Source organism: Cynocephalus volans, chromosome 6 (genome assembly GCF_027409185.1).
Source record: "Cynocephalus volans isolate mCynVol1 chromosome 6, mCynVol1.pri, whole genome shotgun sequence".
Classification (NCBI taxonomy): Eukaryota; Metazoa; Chordata; class Mammalia; order Dermoptera; family Cynocephalidae; genus Cynocephalus; species Cynocephalus volans.
The window spans coordinates 61295263-61314847 of NC_084465.1; the positions used below are offsets into that span (position 1 = coordinate 61295263).

The 19585-nt window shown below is 40.6% G+C and overlaps 1 protein-coding gene and 1 pseudogene across 1 annotated transcript in view; one reads left to right on the top strand and one right to left on the bottom strand.

Annotated features, from left to right (window-relative positions):
* Positions 1 to 19585, bottom strand: part of ABCB4 (ATP binding cassette subfamily B member 4) — a 67732-nt gene that overhangs the window by 5286 nt on the left and 42861 nt on the right. Inside the window, 7 exon segments of the mRNA XM_063098732.1 lie at positions 140 to 337; positions 8385 to 8541; positions 13058 to 13198; positions 14834 to 14934; positions 16780 to 16983; positions 18617 to 18626; positions 18828 to 18901. Of these exon segments, the coding sequence (XP_062954802.1) occupies positions 140 to 337; positions 8385 to 8541; positions 13058 to 13198; positions 14834 to 14934; positions 16780 to 16983; positions 18617 to 18626; positions 18828 to 18901 (885 nt within the window).
* On the top strand, positions 10911 to 11368 carry LOC134380063 (ubiquitin-ribosomal protein eS31 fusion protein-like; annotated as a pseudogene).

Here is a 19585-nt window from a genome sequence, read left to right on the forward strand (position 1 = left end):
CCAGTTGGGTTTATAGAATGTGGTCATTGTGTCAAACAGGACTTAGGTCTTCACTTGTCCATTTTTGTCCCTTATGACAATATTGGTTTGGTCGCTTAAAATAAAGCCTTAAATCAGGTTACCAAGAAAGTGTGCTCACCACTCTTCCAGCCATGGGGTCATAGAACTGCTCAAGGAGCTGGACCACTGTGCTCTTCCCACAGCCACTGCTGCCCACCAGGGCCAGCGTCTGACCCTTCTTCACCTCGAGGCTCAGCCCCTGAAGCACTGGGATGTCTGGTCGGGTGGGATAGTTGAACATGACTTCATTAAATGTCACATTTCCTTCAAACTTATCCTAAAAAATGTTTAAATGTTGCTATTATAATTGGTCCAATAATTATCAAGATAAGTATTATTTCAAGGAAACTGTACCAAAGACTATAGTAGAGAAATACAACATATATATTCAGTATAGTGCCGGCACCAGTTAATGTGGACAGCAAGTTGTTATTATATAAAATGAAGATAGGAGATGGGGGCATAGGTTAGATCAGACATTAGAGACTTCTTATCCTAACTTAATTTCTGGGTTCACTTCAGACAAATGTTTAGCTTCCCCAACTGCTGAATCTGAGACAAGTCAGCCAGCAGCCAATGACTCAAAGCCTTGGAGAATTTAGCAAGTTTCTACCTACAGTTTCAGTGAACAGCCCTTTGTCTCAAACCCTGGCAGCTTCTTTTTTTTTTTTTTTTTTTTTTGTCGTTTTTGTGACCGGCACTCAGCCAGTGAGTGCACCGGTCATTCCCATATAGGATCCGAACCCGCAGCGGGAGCGTCGCCGCGCTCCCAGTGCCGCACGCTACCAAGAGCGCCAGGGGCTCGGCCCCCTGGCAGCTTCTTGACCTCACTTTCTGTCTCAGTTAGTAGGCACAGCAGTTTTCTCAGAGCATGAAATACCTGGTAAGGTCCCAGAGAGATTGTGTAAGTACCAATCTCTTTACCCACACTGCTTCTGTACTTTAAAATGCACAGCAGCTGTGTCATACAAAGAACACTCAGATCCAAGTTTGAGTTGGCTCTGTAGATAATAAGGTATAGGATTACTACTCATTGTGAATAAAGTGGACTTCTTACCAATTACAACTCAGCCATTATGAAATGCAATTAAAGGCAAACTGCAAATTGTATTCACGTGACAGAATTATATGCACATACCTTCACGTAGAAATGACCACATTGTTGTGGAAATTATTCAGTTCTAGTACATCTGGTTTTATATTTAAAAAATTTTTTTTGATGTGCTAAACTTCAGAATCCTTGAAACCGCCTGTGAAATTTTAAAATGCCAGGAAAGTTGGCCAAATATTAGCCATATAAACATCACAAAGTAAGCTGAATATATGAGGGTACTTCAAAAAGTTCATGGAAAGATTCGCATTATCTTTTTTTTTTTTTTTTTTTTTTCCCTCTGAACCAACTTTTTATTTATTTATTTATTTATTTTTTTTTTTAATTTTATTTTGTCGATATACATTGTAGCTGATTATTGCTCCCCATCACCAAAACCTCCCTCCCATCTCCCTCCCCCCCTCCCCCCCAACAATGTCCTTTCTGTTTGCTTGTTGTATCAACTTCAAATAATTGTGGTTGTTATATCTTCTCCCCCCCCCCCCGGTTTGTGTGTGTGTGTGTGTGTATGTGTGTGTGTGAATTTATATATTAATTTTTAGCTCCCTCCAATAAGTGAGAACATGTGGTATTTCTCTTTCTGTGCCTGACTTGTTTCACTTAATATAATTCTCTCAAGGTCCATCCATGTTGTTGCAAATGGCAGTATTTCATTCGTTTTTATGGCTGAGTAGTATTCCATTGTGTAGATGTACCACATTTTCCGTATCCACTCATCTGATGATGGGCATTTGGGCTGGTTCCAACTCTTGGCTATTGTAAAGAGTGCTGCGATGAACATTGGGGAACAGGTATACCTTCGACTTGATGATTTCCATTCCTCTGGGTAGATTCCCAACAGTGGGATGGCTGGGTCGTATGGTAGATCTATTTGCAATTGTTTAAGGAACCTCCATACCATTTTCCATAGAGGCTGCACCATTTTGCAGTCCCACCAACAATGTATGAGAGTTCCTTTTTCTCCACAGCCTCGCCAGCATTTATCGTTCATAGTCTTTTGGATTTTAGCCATCCTAACTGGGGTTAGATGGTATCTCAATGTGGTTTTGATTTGCATTTCCCGGATGCTGAGTGATGTTGAGCATTTTTTCATATGTCTGTTGGCCATTTGGATATCTTCCTTAGAGAAATGCCTACTTAGCTCTTTTGCCCATTTTTTAATTGGGTTGCTTGTTTTCTTCTTGTAAAGTTGTTTGAGTTCCTTATATATTCTGGATATTAATCCTTTGTCAGATGTATATTTTGCAAATATTTTCTCCCACTCTGTTGGTTGTCTTTTAACTCTTTTAATTGTTTCTTTTGAAGTGCAGAAGCTTTTTAGTTTGATATAATCCCATTTGTTTATTTTTCCTTTGGTTGCCCGTGCTTTTGGGGTCGTATTCATGAAGTCTGTGCCCAGTCCTATTTCCTGAAGTGTTTCTCCTATGTTTTCTTTAAGAAGTTTTATTGACTCAGGGTGTATATTTAAATCCTTAATCCATTTTGAGTTGATTTTAGTATACGGTGAGAGGTATGGATCTAGTTTCATTCTCCTGCATATCGATATCCAGTTCTCCCAGCACCACTTGCTGAAGAGGCAGTCCCTTCCCCAGTGAATAGGCTTGGTGCCTTTGTCAAAGATCAGATGGCAGTAAGTGTGTGGGTTGATTTCTGGATTCTCTATTCTATTCCATTGGTCAGTGTGTCTGTTTTTATGCCAGTACCATACTGTTTTGGTTATTATAGCTTTGTAGTATAGCTTAAAGTCAGGTAGTGTTATGCCTCCAGCTTTATTTTTTTTGCTGAGCATTGCTTTGGCTATTCGTGGTCTTTTATTGTTCCATATAAATGTCTGAATAGTTTTTTCCATTTCTGAGAAAAATGTCTTTGGAATTTTGATGGGGATTGCATTGAATTTGTATATCACTTTGGGTAGTATGGACATTTTCACTATGTTGATTCTTCCAATCCAAGAGCATGGAATATCTTTCCATCTTCTTGTATCCTCTCTAATTTCTCTCAGCAGTGGTTTGTAGTTCTCATTATAGAGATTTTTCACCTCCTTGGTTAACTCAATTCCTAAGTATTTTATTTTTTTGGTGGCTATTGTAAATGGGCAGGCTTTCTTGATTTCTCCTTCTGCATGTTCACTATTGGAGAAAAGAAATGCTACTGATTTTTGCGTGTTGATTTTGTATCCTGCTACTGTGCTGAAATCATTTATCAATTCCAACAGTTTTTTTGTAGAGGTTTTAGGCTGTTCGATATATAGGATCATGTCATCTGCAAACAGGGACAGTTTGACTTCATCTTTTCCAATCTGGATGCCCTTTATTTCCTTCTCTTCTCTGATTGCTCTGGCTAGTACTTCCAACACTATGTGGAAAAGGAGTGGTGAGAGTGGGCATCCTTGTCTAGTGCCTGTTCTTAAAGGAAAAGCTTTCAGCTTTTCCCCATTCAGGATGATATTGGCAGTGGGTTTGTCATATATGGCTTTAATTATGTTGAGATACTTTCCCTCTATACCTAACTTATAGAGGGTCTTTGTCATGAATGAGTGCTGAACTTTATCAAATGCTTTTTCAGCATCTATAGAGATGATCATATGGTCCTTGTGATTGAGTTTATTAATATGGTGTATCACATTTATTGATTTGCGTATGTTGAACCAACCTTGCATCCCTGGGATGAATCCCACTTGATCGTGATGAATAATTTTTCGTATGTGTTGCTGTATTCTGTTTGCTAGTATTTTAGTGAGGATTTTTGCATCTATATTCATCAAGGATATCGGCCTGTAGTTTTCTTTTTTGGTTATATCTTTACCTGGTTTTGGTATCAGGATGATGTTTGCTTCATAGAATGAGTTTGGGAGATTTGCGTCCGTTTCAATCTTTTGGAATAGTTTGTAAAGAATCGGTGTCAATTCCTCTTTGAATGTTTGGTAAAATTCTGCTGTGAATCCATCTGGTCCTGGGCTTTTCTTTGTTGGGAGCCTTCTGATAACAGCTTCAATCTCCTTTATTGTTATTGGTCTGTTCAAATTTTCTACGTCTTCACGGTTCAGATTTGGGAGCTTGTGTGTGTCCAGGAATTTATCCATTTCCTCCAGATTTTCAAATTTGTTGGCGTATAGTTGTTTATAGTAGTCTCGAATGATTCCTTGTATTTCAGATGAATCAGTTGTAATATCGCCTTTTTCATTTCTAATTTTTGTTATTTGAGTCTTCTCTCTTCTTTTTTTTGTTAGCCATGCTAATGGTTTGTCAATTTTATTTATCTTTTCAAAAAACCAACTTTTTGATTCGTTGATCTTTTGAATTGTTTTTTGGTTTTCAATTTCATTCAGTTCTGCTCTGATCTTAATGATTTCTTTCCGTCTGCTAACTTTAGGATTGGATTGTTCTTGTTTTTCTAGTTCTTTAAGGTGAAGTGTTAGGTTGTTCACTTGCCATCTTTCCATTCTTCTGAAGTGAGCATTTAATGCAATAAATTTTCCCCTCAATACTGCTTTTGCAGTATCCCACAGGTTTTGGTATGATGTATCATTGTTTTCATTAGTTTCAATAAACTTTTTGATTTCCTGCTTGATTTCTTCTTGGACCCATATGTCATTAAGTAGAATGCTGTTTAATTTCCATGTGTTTGTATAGTTTCCAGAGTTTTGTTTGTTATTAATTTCTAGTTTTAATCCATTGTGGTCTGAGAAGATACATGGGATAATTGCAATTTTTTTGAATTTATTGAGACTTGATTTGTGACCTAATATGTGATCTATCCTGGAGAATGATCCATGTGCTGCTGAGAAGAATGAATATTCTGAGGTTGTTGGGTGGAATGTTCTGTAGATATCTGCCAATTCCAATTGGTCTAGAGTCTTGTTTAGATCTTGTGTTTCTCTACTGATTCTTTGCCTAGATGATCTGTCTAATATTGACAGTGGAGTGTTCAGGTCCCCTGCTATTATGGTATTAGTGTCTATTTCCTTCTTTAGGTCTAATAGAGTTTGTTTTATAAATCTGGCTGCTCCAACATTGGGTGCGTACATATTTATGATTGTTATGTCTTCTTGATGGATCAGTCCTTTTATCATTAAGTAGTGTCCCTCATTGTCTCTTTTTATGGTTTTTAGTTTAAAGTCTATTTTGTCAGATATAAGAATAGCCACTCCAGCTCGTTTTTCTTTTCTGTTTGCATGGTAAATCTTTTTCCATCCTTTCACTCTTAGTCTGTGTGAATCTTTATGGGTGAGGTGGGTCTCTTGTAGGCAGCATATAGTTGGGTCCTGCTTTTTGATCCAGTCAGCCAGTCTGTGTCTTTTAATTAGGGAATTTAAGCCTTTAACATTAAGAGTTGTTATTGAAAGGTGTTGATTTATTCCTAGCATTTTATTGGTTGTTTGGTTGTCTTAGGTGTCTTTTGTTCCTTGCTTTCTGATTTACTGTTTGGTTTCTTTGTTTGTTGGTTCCTTAGGTTGTAGATAGTGTTTTTGTTAGCTTGTTTTCTCTTCATGAATGCCATTTTTATTGTACTAGCGGGTTTAGATTTTTCTTAGGTTTTTATGGCAGTGGTAGTTATTTTTCAGGAATCAAACCCAGTACTCCCTTGAGGATTTCTTGTAAGGGTGGTCTTGTGGTAGTGAACTCCCGCAGTTTTTGTTTGTCTGAGAAATATACTATTTGCCCCTCATTTCGGAAGGATAGCCTTGCAGGGTAGAGTATTCTTGGCTGGCAATCTTTGTCTTTTAATATTTTGAAAATATCATCCCATTCCTTTCTAGCTTTTAGGGTTTGTGATGAAAAGTCTGATGTTAACCTGATTGGGGCTCCCTTATAGGTGATTTGACGCTTCTCTCTTGCAGCTTTTAAGATTCTCTCTTTGTCTCTGAGTTTTGCCAATTTGACTATGACATGTCTTGGAGAAGGCCTTTTTGGGTTGAATACGTTTGGAGATCGTTGAGCTTCCTGGATCTGAAGATCTGTGATTTTTCCTATACCTGGGAAGTTTTCTGCCACTATTTTGTTGAATATGTTTTCAATGGAATCTCCATTTTCCTCCCCTTCTGGAATACCCATGACTCGGATATTTGAGCGCTTGAGGTTGTCTGATATCTCTCTCAGATTTTCTTCCATGTCCTTGATTCTTTTTTCTTTCTTTTTGTCTGCTTGTGTTATTTCAAACAGCCCATCTTCAAGTTCAGAGGTTCTCTCTTCAACTTCGACAAGCCTGCTGGTTAAACTCTCCATTGTGATTTTTATTTCGCTGAATAACTTCTTCAGTTCAGCAAGTTCTGCTACATTTTTTTTCAGGACATTGATTTCCTTGTATATTTCCTCTTTCAGATCCTGTATACTTTTCCTCATTTCATCATGATGTCTAGCTGAGTTTTCTTGTATCTCATTCAGTTTCCTTAGAATTATCACTCGAAATTCCTTGTCAGTTATTTCAAGGGCTTCTTGTTCTATAGGATCTAGAGTATGAGATTTATTAACTTTTGGTGGTGTACTTTCTTGATTTTTTGTATTTCTGGTGTCTTTTTTTTGGTGTTTATTCATTGTGGCAGGGGGTTTCACAGTCCACCGGTTTGAGACTAATGACTAACTAGGATGTTGCTGTGGTTGCCAATTTGGTATGGCTCCCGCCGTGACTGCTCAGTTGGCCTCTAGTGTCTTGTGTGTGTGGTTGCCTCGGGTCTTGGGCTTCTCCGGGGATCCACCTTTCTGGTCAGCTTGTACTCTGCTGGGCTGGTGGATCACGTACCACAGGGTGTGTGATCTCTGTTGAGCTTTCACTTTCTGTACAGGACTTCTCCCCGTTCCGTGTGCTCTGGCCCAGGCTGTCAGATCGTGCAGTGGCACCCCACCGGGTGTGTGGTTTCTGTCGAGTCTCCGCCTCCCTGGCCGCACGTCTCCCCCCTCTGTGCACACTGTGCTGGGCTGGGGTGTGTCTTCTGCACCCCTCGTCTATCAGCTGGGCCTTCAAGACCCTGCTCAGCACCGCCTCGCCCACGAAGTCTACCAGGTTTCTGCTAGGCACAGACGACCGGTCTCTCTGGGTGCCTTTGTAGCACTGTGTAGATCTTTCTCGGGTCTTGTTCACCTTTGTATCCCCCCGGTATAAACCGAGTCTAGTGCCCGCCTGCAGCCTGCTCTCCGGCAGGTTCAAGCGGACCTGGGAACTCTCCTACCACACTATTCCCAACCAGAAATTCATTAGGCTTTTTTCCAAACTGGTGGTTGCAGAGATGGTATCTGCCTCCCAGTAACAGGAAGTTTACCGGGGCGGAGTCCAGGGTGTGGTGGAGTGACAGTCAGCCCACCCGTACTTCCTAGCCCTCCCAAGACTGGTCGGGACACCCCACACCCCCAGCCCCGCCAAAGAACCGCGGAGGGAGTGGGAGAGGAGGCCGGCCCGCAGGGTCCGGAAAGCCCCGCGCCAGGCCAAGCAAATGGGCTCAGTGATGGCCGAGCAGGGCGGAGCTGCCCGCACCTGGGAAAATGGAGGCAGCACCGGGGCAGTAAGTGGCCTGGTGGTGCAGGCGGAGCCGCGTGGGCATCCACCCCCTGAACAGAGCTGTGCCAGGGATCACTCACAGTGCTGTGCCAGGTCGGGCGCTCGCTCTGTCTCTGGTTTGTTGCCTTCCGTGTTCTCGGCGCTGCCGCCTCGGGCTGTTCAGTCGCGGCGCCGCTCCGGCGCTCCCAGGAATCTTCTTTAATGCCGGCCTGAAACCTCGAATCCTGAATAGGGCAGCTGGCCGCCTTCAGTGCGGCCCCATCCTCCGGGATCCTGGCTGCATCCACAGCAGCCCTGGCGCCGTGTTCCCTGTTTCAAAACTCGCTTTTGCAGCTAAGAATCAGTTCTTTTCCTGCTCCACACTTCAAAGCTGTTGCCTGTAAATGAGGCAGCCTCTCCTGCCGGGGGCAAAGTGGCGTTGAGCCCCCACGACCGGCCAGCAGCAGCAGTCCTCCCTTAAGAGATGGCCAGAGGAAGGTCCACAAGCTTCCTGGCTGCCTGAGGCCCAGTGGCCACCTTTTCCACCTCAGCTACTCCGCGCGAGCCGCCGCAGCCGCCGCCATCTTGAAACCTCACATTATCTTTTAATTCCGTTTTTCCACTAACTTTTTGAAGGACCCTCTTATGTTCATGTGATCACCACAAATTTATCCTGTAGTTACAATCTAGCAGACAGCAAAACTTTCAGAAAAAAGAATTCATCAGGCCGCAGAGGACTCACAGGCCTCAGGCCCTCTTCGCTGTAGCTGTCAATCAAAGGTTGTCTTTCAAACAGCATGAATAAGTGGGCTGCAGACAACTTGGCTTTGGCATAGTCCGGAGCAAATGAACTTGCATGTCCTAGAGCCACCGCACCAAACACAATTGCTGAAAACACCCTAGACAGAAGTAGAGGAGTTAAAAAATTAGCTTCTATAATTAGCTCCCTGATGTTTGAAAATCCAAAGGCATACTTCTTACCAGTATTTATCTCTTTGCTCCCTTAATCAACCCCCTCCCCCACTCACATGCTTTTCCACGAAATTCCAGTAACAAAAGAAATCTAGAAGAGTGGCTAAATCCACTGCCTGGTTTGCTTTCTCTCTGATCACCTTTCCTGCTTGGCTTCTCTTAGGAGCCCCTAATTTCCTAGAGTTAATGCAAACTTCCAAAGTTTTTCATGTTCAGGAAGTGGCTTATAACTGAATCTGATTTATGATCTCAACTAATTTTAGTTGCTAGTGATACTTTTTCTTTTTTTACAGTTGAGGGCACTGAAGCATGATGTGTTTATGGGGTTTATCAGTTCCAGACAAGGAGTGAGATTTCCTATTAAATCTATGGCCCTGACTTCCAGTTTGCGATTTCTTCTATACTACCACCCAAATAATAATAATCATTACTGCAGCTAAAAAATTTTTATTAGGGATAATAAGCCTTTACTAGAAATAGCTTTTCTTTTACAATTAAAATAACTACTGACACTGCCCTAAAAAAACACTTCTCCAAAACTAAAGGTCTATTTTCTAATTATATGCTGTTAAATAAAAATTACAGGATGCTGTTTTGGACTAAGTTGCTGCACTAGGCCCCAACAGACCTAGCAGGGATGATCCATTTTGAGTCACCCATGCTAAAAGTTCCACATCACCAAACCCATACTAAGTTGTAGTCTGACCTTCCCAAAAATCAGGAGAGAGAGATAACAGCCAATTTCCCCAACAGACCAGTTTAAATCTTCAATAGGCATAATAATAATGATGAAGTTCCTCTGTTTTAATTCTTACACAAAAGTAACCTGAAGTAACCTGATGTTAAATAATCAGTTATTTTTCTATTGTTCTGTCCCCCATCCCCACCTTATAAGGAAATTTTCTTTGAAATGACCAATCTGCTTTTTGTTCTTTGTTTCTACTAACCAATCTCCTCTGCTCAGCTCATTGGAACTGTTATTCTATTTTATAGAATGAAGTATTACCCGATTCTAGAATCTCAATAAAGCCAATTGAGATCTTTAACTAAATTTGCTGTTATTTTGTCCTTTGACAATACTGTTTAAAAAATACATACTGAAGCTGGCTGGTTAGCTCAGTTGATTAGAGTGCAGCCTTACCACTCCAAGGTCATGAGTTTGGATTCCTGTACTGGCCAGCCACCAAAAAAAGAAAAAAAAAATGGATATTGATTCTAACAACTTTTAGGAAGGGCTAAAGATCCTGAGATCTATATCTCCACAAAGCAATTCACTTCTGACACTAGAGCTTTCCCAGAGAAAGAGGGGAAGAGGGTAGGGTTGGAGGTGGGGGGGAGGGGGAATCTCTAATAATGGAGAATTTTGTTCTTGTTGTTTTCAACTCATGAACTTCTAAATCTAAGATATTAAAATGTGTTTCTAAAATGCTGGTGAGGATGCAGAGAAAAGGGAACCTTCCTACATTGTTGGTGCGATTGTAAATTGGTACAGCCAATATGAAAAACAGTATGGAGGTTCCTCAACAACTATGGATAGAACTACCATACTATCCAGCAATTCTGCTGCTGGGTATATACCCAGAGGAATGGAAATCATTATGTCAAAGGGATACCTGCACCCCCATGTTTATTGCAGCTCTATTTACAATAGTCAAGAGTTGGAACCAATCTGAATGTCTATTGTCAGACAACTGGATGAGGTAAATGTGGTATATATTCACAATGGAATACTACTCTGCCATAAAAAAGAATGAAGTACTGCCATTCAGGTAACATAGATGAACTTAGAGAAGATCATGTTAAGTGAAATAAGACAGGCACAGAAAGAGAAATATCATATGTTCTCACTCATAAGTGGGAGCTAAGAAATAAAAAAGAAAGATACAACAATCACAATTACTACATTGAATTTTCAAAAGGAGAGAACAAAACTGAGGTCACCAGAGGTGGGAAAGGGGGAGGGAAGGGTAAGGGATGAATTGGTAAAGGGACATGAAAAACAATTACATGTACAATCAACTGTGTTACAATAAAAAATAGATAAAAAGGGGGAAAAAAATCTGTTTCTAGTCTGTGAGGGTGGGATGGTGGTGTAGTAAGGCTCTCCCTTAAATAGTCGATGATAAGGTTAATTATCAAAAAGTAAATTTTAGGGCTGCCCTGTTAGCTCAGTTGGTTAGAGCATGGCCTTATAACACGAAGGTCAAGGGTTTGGTTCCCCATACCAGCCAGCTGCCAAAAAAAATATTAAATTTTAGCTTTCATATCTGCCATCTGTGGTGGAATCACCACCAAGATGTAGATTTTAGTAAAAACCCTTGCTGGGAAGACAATCATTCTGAACCCCCAGATACAGTAGAAAACATTGAGACCAGAATCCAGGAGAAAGGAGGAATTCCTCCTGATCAGCCATGACTGATCTTTGCTGGCAAGCAACGGGAAGGTGGACGTACTTCGTCTGACTACAACATGCAGAAAGGGCCCACGCTTCATCTTGTGATGAGACTTCGTGGTAGTGCTAAGAAAAGGAAGAAGTCTTACACCACTCCCAAGAAGAATAAGCATAAGAGAAAGAAGGTTAAGCTGGCTGTTTTGAAATTCTCTAAGGTAGATGAGAATGGCAAAATTAGTTGCCTTGTTGGGAGTGCCCTTCAGATGAATGCAGTGCTGGAGTTTTTATGGCTGGTCACTTTGACAGACATTATTGTGGCAAATGTTGTCTGACATTGTTTCCACAAACCAGAATATATGTAGTTGTGTCTGAGTTAATAAAAGACATGAGGGGCTGCCTGGTTAACTCAGTTGGTTAGAGCATGGTGCTGATAACACCAAGGTCAAGGGTTTGAATCCCTTTATTGGACAATTACCAAAAAAAAAAAAAAAAAGACATGAACTAAAAAAAATTGTTTAAAAATAGTGATGAACCACCCCCATGTGGCTGCCTAGCTTCCCTGTGCAATCTTTTATCTAGTTTTAGCACAAAAGATTAAAAATCTGTCTCCTAATTATCCAGAATTTAACATTTCAATGATTAAAAAAAAAAGCAGGGCTAACGTTCTCAATGATATTTTTCTAGACAATAAAAAAAGTTGTACTCTAAGTTGTAATTCATAGCTGCTATTTCCATTTGTCCCTCCAAAAGCACTTTCCGGCTCTACTCATCTCTACCTTGTACCATCTCACTCCATGCCCTGGGAGGCTGACATTCATGAACTGCATTAAAAGATTTTCTTATCCTCTGGCCCGTGACAACCAAGGATGGGAGGGCTGGAGCAGAGGGAGGTCAAGGTGTTCATTTCTTTGGCTTCTTTCTTGTCAGATTGCTTGTGTTGTTGCTGACCACAGAAGGCCCCTGTGCTGGGTTCTGACTATCTTCCTCTCATCTTGTCCTTTAAGCTTAGGTGGGTAACAGCTCCTAGTGGCTGCTGCTGGGGTGTTAACTGCTCTCCTGGGTACTGCTTACCTTAACTTCCTAAGCCTTTGTAAATAGATCCTTTAGCAAACTCTTCCATTACCCATTTGCATTGCCACTTGTTTCCTGCTGAGATCCTGATTGATATGAAGATTATGTGTATACATTTTTTCCATGGTTATTTTAATTTGGTTGAAAACAAAAAAATAGCTCTTAATCACTTTCATTTTTCTTATCTTGACCCTGTTTCAAAAAAGGTCATTCACTATTGCTTTAAAATCATCCCACCAGAGCAGAAACATGCCAAATGATGTTAAAAAGACTGGCTTCCCTCTTTCAAGCCTAGACAGCAACCTAAGTGAAATGTTAAGTGAAATGTTAAGTGAAATAAGACAGGCACAGAAAGAGAAATATCACATGTCCTCACTCATAAGTGGCAGCTAAGAAATAAAAAAGATATAATAAAGAATAATGAATGTATTTTGCATATTTTGAAAAGAAGAATGCATCAATCAGAAAGACCATTGGTTAGCCTTGGAAACCAAGAAAAAAGGAGAGGCTGAGAGGCAAATGCTGGCAGGGCCATATGAGGCCTGATTAGGGGACAGTGCCTTTGCAGACTTGAATCAAGCATTCCCATCTCAGGGTCAAGGCCATGTTTTGGTTACAGATAAATGGCAAGCTAATATCTCGAGTCCATGGTCACCAGCAACTTTCTAATATGATTTATTTCTGCCTACATTCTACAATGAGAAAATCTGCTGTCTTCCTGCATGGAGTTATAAAAATAACACTTTATGGTCATTTTAATGAGGTTGGTTAATTTTCGTCCACCCAGATGATTAACTTGCACTTGGAGTATTGACAAGATCAGATTTCTGTGCTTGCCACCATGAAGACTATGGTAAATTTAACTCCCTGACCTCATCTTTGAACAAATGAGTCTTTTTTTTTTTTCCTACTCCAAACTTTTGCATAAGCCTACTGAAACCCTGTTATAGAATAACCTTAATATTTTTAGGGCTACTTACAGAATAACATCTCTGAAGCGCATATATCCATTCACAACGAGATAGGCACCAAATCGAAAACAACCAGCATAGGAAAAATACATAAATGCTTGTGAGATACTAAAAGTAATTCCGTAGATGTGGGCCTTCTGCACTGAATTCCTGAAAAGCAAGTTAGTATATTAAAAATCATCTCTTCAGCCTCCCTTAGCACTGTGTAGTGGAAAGAGCACAGCTTCTAAGTCTGGCCAACCTGGGTTCAAAATCTGCCTCCGGTTATATTAGTTTGGATAAATGACTTAACTTCTAAGCATCAGTTTTCTGATTTGTACAGTGGAGATGATCACCATAATGCATAATTGTTTTGAGAACTAAATAAAACAATATAAATGTCTAGCATAGTGCCTAGCTAGCTCATATTGGTTTGTCAAATGATATTATTATTACACGTTAATATCTGATGAATCAGATATTCCACCCCCATTATATAAATGTGGTGGTGGTTGTCAAAAATACCTAGGATGTCAAAGTTAGAACTAGTTGAATTATCTGAATGTGATTTCTTTAATACTATTTTATCTTGTCTCCTGTAACTAGTTGCAGTCTCTTACATCAAAATTCATGTCTCAGATTCGCAAAAGTTGGGTCACTGAAGTTTATACAGAAACACTCCAGAAGTCCATCCCCAAGCCAGATCCAACTGGTCCCATTTACAATTTGTTTGGCACTATTTCTAATTAGACCTCATGCTATACAATATTGGGCTTCTAAATCCTTCAAAAGAACCATAGTTTATTTACTATTCTATTAGAAGAAAGGCATTTGGCAAGAAGAAAAATTCAAAGTATTACTGGTTTTGATGACTGAACTCATATGCTATGAGCATGGTATTATAATACTTCATAGCATATAATACTTAATAGCATTTACAATGCTATTGAATCTTTAAATTATAACCAAATTAATAATTACCTTCAGCTATCTATTCCTCCTTAAATCTCTTTGAAGTTCCAAATAAACCATAATGTCATAGGTAATGGTGCATAAACATTTATATGTCAAACATCAAATGGGCAGAAAAATGCAGCTGCATGCTCTTTAGTATAAATGAAGTAAACAAAACTGAGATGGAATGAATTGAGAATGTCTAGGATCCTTGTTCAAATCTGCAAGTGTTCAAAACTATTGTTCCAGTCTATAAAGTTGTGATCTAAGTTGTATTCTATTTTGTTAGCGTGAAAATATATTCATTCATAAAGGCCATAATGGAAAACAAGGGGCAAATAGTGCCCCTAAGGGCTTGTTGAATTGCTCAAATGTAAACCAGTGAAACACGCTATGTGTCTTCGTCTTCAGAGTAGGTTGGATCTTGTTCAGAGAACAAATGGAATATGTCAAAAAACAAGTCTGGAATATACCGATAACAAGTCTCATCTCTGGCTCAGTCTGCACTCCCAAGAAAATGAGATTTGAGCAATTCCTTAAGAGAATGTTTATCCTGAATCAGCCAGGTGTGTTATTTATGTTGCCTGCACTAATGACCAAACACTTGTGCAATCCTCTGTGACTTTTAGCTCTTGGCGTCCTAATCTTATTGTTTTACAAGAGGTATAAACATCTAATCCTGTGGCCCAGTTGCATCAGAAAGCTACTTACTTTTTAGAGAGATAATTATCAAAAAAAAAGGTCATCCTTATATCATTGTTTGGAGCAGCAACGTTTTTATTATCTTTTGGAGACAGTAATTCAGCCTTAGGAAAGCACTAGGGTTGTAGTAGCAATCATGTGGTTCATTACCTGTAAGGCCCATACAATTTTTTGACATACATTGATTCAAATTTTCTTTCCTGGGTCAAAGACACAACTGTCCTGATATTTTCTATTGCCTCTGTTGCAATCTATAACATAGAACAGACCTTCATTAGAAGTGGTCCTTTTACTTCTGAAATAATGAAAAATATTAGCCCTGGGGCTCTGTCAAAAGTATCCCCACAGGTTTTAAATTCCTTCAATTAAAAGCAAAAGGCAAAATGTGTTCTTCAAGATCAGCTCAGTGACAAACTTGTCCCTCTGGTTGTGCTAAGTACACATATGGAAAGCAAGTCTTTGTATACCCAGGGAGGCTGACCAGCTTAGGGCAGGAACGGTGGCCTGGGCACCAGTGGCCAGGCTCTACTCCCACCCCTGCCACCAGGCAGTTTCGTGGCTGGCCTTAACTATAGCCCCTTCGTGGCCTGGCTTTCTTCACAGGGTAGGGTCCTAGGAGAAAGGATTAGGCTGTGATTTTTCAAGGGCCTATTGGAGGTGCCAGTTATTTCCTCCGTAAGTACACTCCTTAGAGAAGCTGTCCACCCACTACTGGGAAGGTTATGCCAACTGTAAACAACTCGAGACTGATTAAAACAGGGACAATCAGATTTGCTTTCCTGGCTGAGACAAGTGTCTGAACTGGGAAGTCTTGTGGAGTCTGATGTCACCATTTGGGGAACCAGAGAAACTGGGGATCTTCTCCACCATCACACACTGTGAACAGCAAGGCTAAAACTAAAAACCCGAAATTGTTCGTTTTGTTTGCAATACTTCTCAGTTCTAACTGCCCTACTCTTGCCAAAATTCTGACAACTGTTACTGTTATAGACCATTTTTAATAGGTTAAGACTATTATCTTAACTAGATTAAAGACATTTTCTTTCACATAACTTGTCTAATAAGTTTATTTTCATTCTATCTAACAGACCATTTTTCCTTCTGAAATGTGGGAAGCCACAGGGTTAAGGAGAGAAGGAAACAAAACTAAAGGGTATTTCTTCAGCCATTAGTTGTGATACACAGAAGTGAGGGAAACTATGCCCTAAATTAAGCACACAAGCAGCCAAGAGAATCTTCAAGAACTCTGGAGACCCAGGGGTCCCTAAATCTGGGAAACGTGTGCTGTCCTAGAGAGCTCCAACTCCAGGAGAGGATGAAGGATGAAAACAAGAAGGAAGGATTCTGACTGAAACCTGGGGGTGATCCTAACACTGCCTGGAGCTGCCCCTGATACTTGTTAAGAGAGGAGGGGAAAGCGTTTCATTAGATATAATTACATGCTTGGTTGGAATTCTAATCTCACCCCTTAATGCCACACCTCTGGAGCAAATCACTCAATCTCTGACACTTTCTTCCCTGTATAGATGTCATCTGCCCACTCCTCTCATAACTGTAGTGAGGCACAGTTGGAGTAATGTTTGTGATAGCAAAGTGTGGTGCTGTAGAAACTATATCGCAATTTATATGCATTATCTGTTTCACCTCCTAATGTTTCAATAAAGGATAATATTTACATAAATAGAGTAAAAATGTTCATGTCTATAATCTACACTTGAACATTTAAATTCAGGCATGGGTAAATAAAATGTTTATATTCTATGCCTTAATTTCTTCTTATTTGTAAAACAGGGGTGACATTTGTCATAACAATGGCATCAAGATATGAAATAAAAGATGAAATGCACTTTAAAAATTCAGAAATGCTTTGTAATAACCACGTAAGTGCTTTCTATAGGCTAAAAGTTTTACACTAATCATTTTATATTGAAGTTCTAGGCATTCTTAATTAACAGTAAAATATTTCATACACAGCATTGACAATTATTAGCTGTAGTGAGCACATTTAATTATTAAAACATGTATATTGTGATAAGTAATTCAAATAAAACATCTAAAAACAACACTTATACTAACTGAAGCCTTATTTGACCTACCTTTCCAGCAGTTTCCAGTTCTTTCTTATCTCTTTTGGCATTTCCTGCCAACATTTTCATTTCAACAATTCCTGATATAGCAATAATTGGAACAACTGATAACAGCAAAAGGGTTAATTGCCAACCATAGATAAATGATATGATAATACCAGTTCCAAGATTAGCAGTATTCTGTGAAATTAAAGCCAACCTGGTTCCTGTGGCCTGAAAGAGAAAAAGAATACAGCAGTGTCAGGAGCCATTTTAACAATAGCCGCCATTTTAACAAATAACAGCCATTTTATGCAAGCCTTTCTCTTCCTCCTTGCAAGCCTTTTTCTTCCTCCTCAGAAAAGCCCGCGCGCGCCAAGCCAACACCTCTCCCACCTCCTCTTCTCATACCACGCCACTATCACCCCACTGCTTTTCCGCCTATCATAAGCTGCCATACCCTGTGACAGCCCGCCCCTTCTTCACTATGTATATAAGCAATCGCCTAACAATAAAATTTTGAGGCTTGATCAGAATCTTGTCTTGCCTCCATTCTGTGTGTCTCCTGTCTCTTCCTCTTTTCACCAGCTACAGGTAGTCCTCCTCGAGCCCACGTTCTTACCTGTCCCGCAGGACGGGACACAGCAGCTGGATTTTAAATTCCAAATCCATGAGCTCTAGCCTCAAGCTTCTCTGGTCCAAAACTGAGGGTTCTGTGCCTGTGCTAACATCGCTCACGTTCTTTACAATAAACCCGACACCTGCACTTAACTCAGAGGCTTTCCAGGCTCTTTGTCGTGCCTTTAAGCACTCATTCCTCTGGCTGCCCACATGAATTAACTCTATGAACAAGGAACCCATTGCTCTGCTTTGTGGATGGGTGGAGGGAGCATGCACTTTTTCATGAAGGCAACATTCAAAGAGGAAACTAATCCCAATGTACTCCCGTAATTTTAAAGAGCATTTGCTTCAAAAGTGTTAACAGGATATAGGAAGAATAAGTTCTGGTGTTCTAGGGTGACTATAGCTAATAATATAGTATTGTATAGTTCAAGATAGCTAGGAAAGAGGATCTTGAATGTTATCACCACAAAGAAATGATAAATGTTTAGGTGATGAATATGCTAAGTACCCTGATTGGATCATTATACAATGTATGCATGTACTGAAACAACACACTGTATCCCATAAACAAGTACAATTTTTAAGAAAAGAGGGAAATTTATGCATTTCCTAGAGACCACCTGTTACAAAGTGTACACATATCCACCACAAAGCATGTATAAGGATAAATTAGTGTTGGTACAGCTCCGAAAACGAGGGTCACTGTGGTGGACGTTGCAGTTGACTGCCTGGCATTCATCCTCCCCTCCTCCACTGTGTGGAAGCAGCGAGCTTCAGAGTCACCAACCTCAGCTTCAAAGGTGGGGCACAGCCTTGCCCTGGGGACCGTCACTGGGTCAGGGTTGGGCATGTGACCCAAATGAGCCCAAATCAGACTGAAGGGAAGGAAGGGCTTTTGTGTGGGGGCTGAGGTACAGGTGTGCGCTCTTTCACTGGCTGGGAAACAAGGAAGCTTGTAGCTGTTGTTGCTATTGGCGGCCATCCTATGACGACAGGGGAACAAGCCTTGAGATGAAGCCAAGGCTGAGGATGGAAGCTAGAGCCACATAGACAGAAACCAGTGATTTCTGAGCCAGTGGATCTACCAACCCTGAAGTCTAAGAACCTCTCTCTTATTGTGTAGGCCAGTTTGAGTTGGGTTTTCTGCTGTTTTCAGCTGAAAGCATCTTAAGGGATGCAGCTATGACATATGTTTATTCAAACCAAGTTAAAGAAAGATACTAGTAGAGTGCAGTCTACATACTCCTTGGACTATTGTAAAGAGTGCTGCGATGAACACTGGGGAACAGGTATACCTTCGACTTGATGATTTCCATTCCTCTGGGTATATTCCCAACAGTGGGATAGCTGGGTCGTATGGTAGATCTATCTGCAATTGTTTGAGGAACCTCCATACCATTTTCCATAGAGGCTGCACCATTTTGCAGTCCCACCAACAATGTATGAGAGTTCCTTGGGCGGCATCTGTGGCAAGTCTTGTAGAAAGTGCACCAGTATTGTTTTTATGATCATCAAACCAGCTCATGTCCTATGGCACAAAACACACCTCTAAATTAGTTCAAAATTAAAACAATCAAAGAAATCAGATGAAACCTCCCAAAGCTCCAAAGCTGAGGAAATAACTAAACTTGCGTGGTGAAGTTCAGGGGAGACCTCACATGCATTGTAGAGTCTGGCCCTGTTCTGAGCACACCCCCCACCAGAGTCCACCAGGACCCAGCTCCTGGGCCATTCTGCAGTGACAGGAAGAACATCTCTGGCCTGGGGTGGGAGCAGGGTGCATTGAGTGGCAGCCATGCTCCCCGACAGCTTTGCCTGAGGTTGGGGACCCTCGTGGGCGTTCTATCCACTCCATCATCACAACTTGCACTACAGACACTTCTGCCCTGATATGGTGTTGTCTCCATAAAGGACGGTGGAGCTGTGTTGTACATGCTTTTCTGGTAAATTCTAGATGGGCGAAAATGAGACCTGGCTTCTCAGCATGCTTTTGTTTTATTAAACAAAGTTTAAAAGAGTGTTGTAGATTTTTTTTTTTTTTTTGCAACTGGTCAGTATAGGGATCTGAACCCTTGACCTTGGTGTTATAACACCATGTTCTAACCAACTCAGCTCATCGGCCATCCCTGTGTCTCGATTTGATTTTAATTATAAGCTACTCATCCACAGCATCTTTCACTTTCATATAAAATAATTTTCCCAGGCTGGCCAG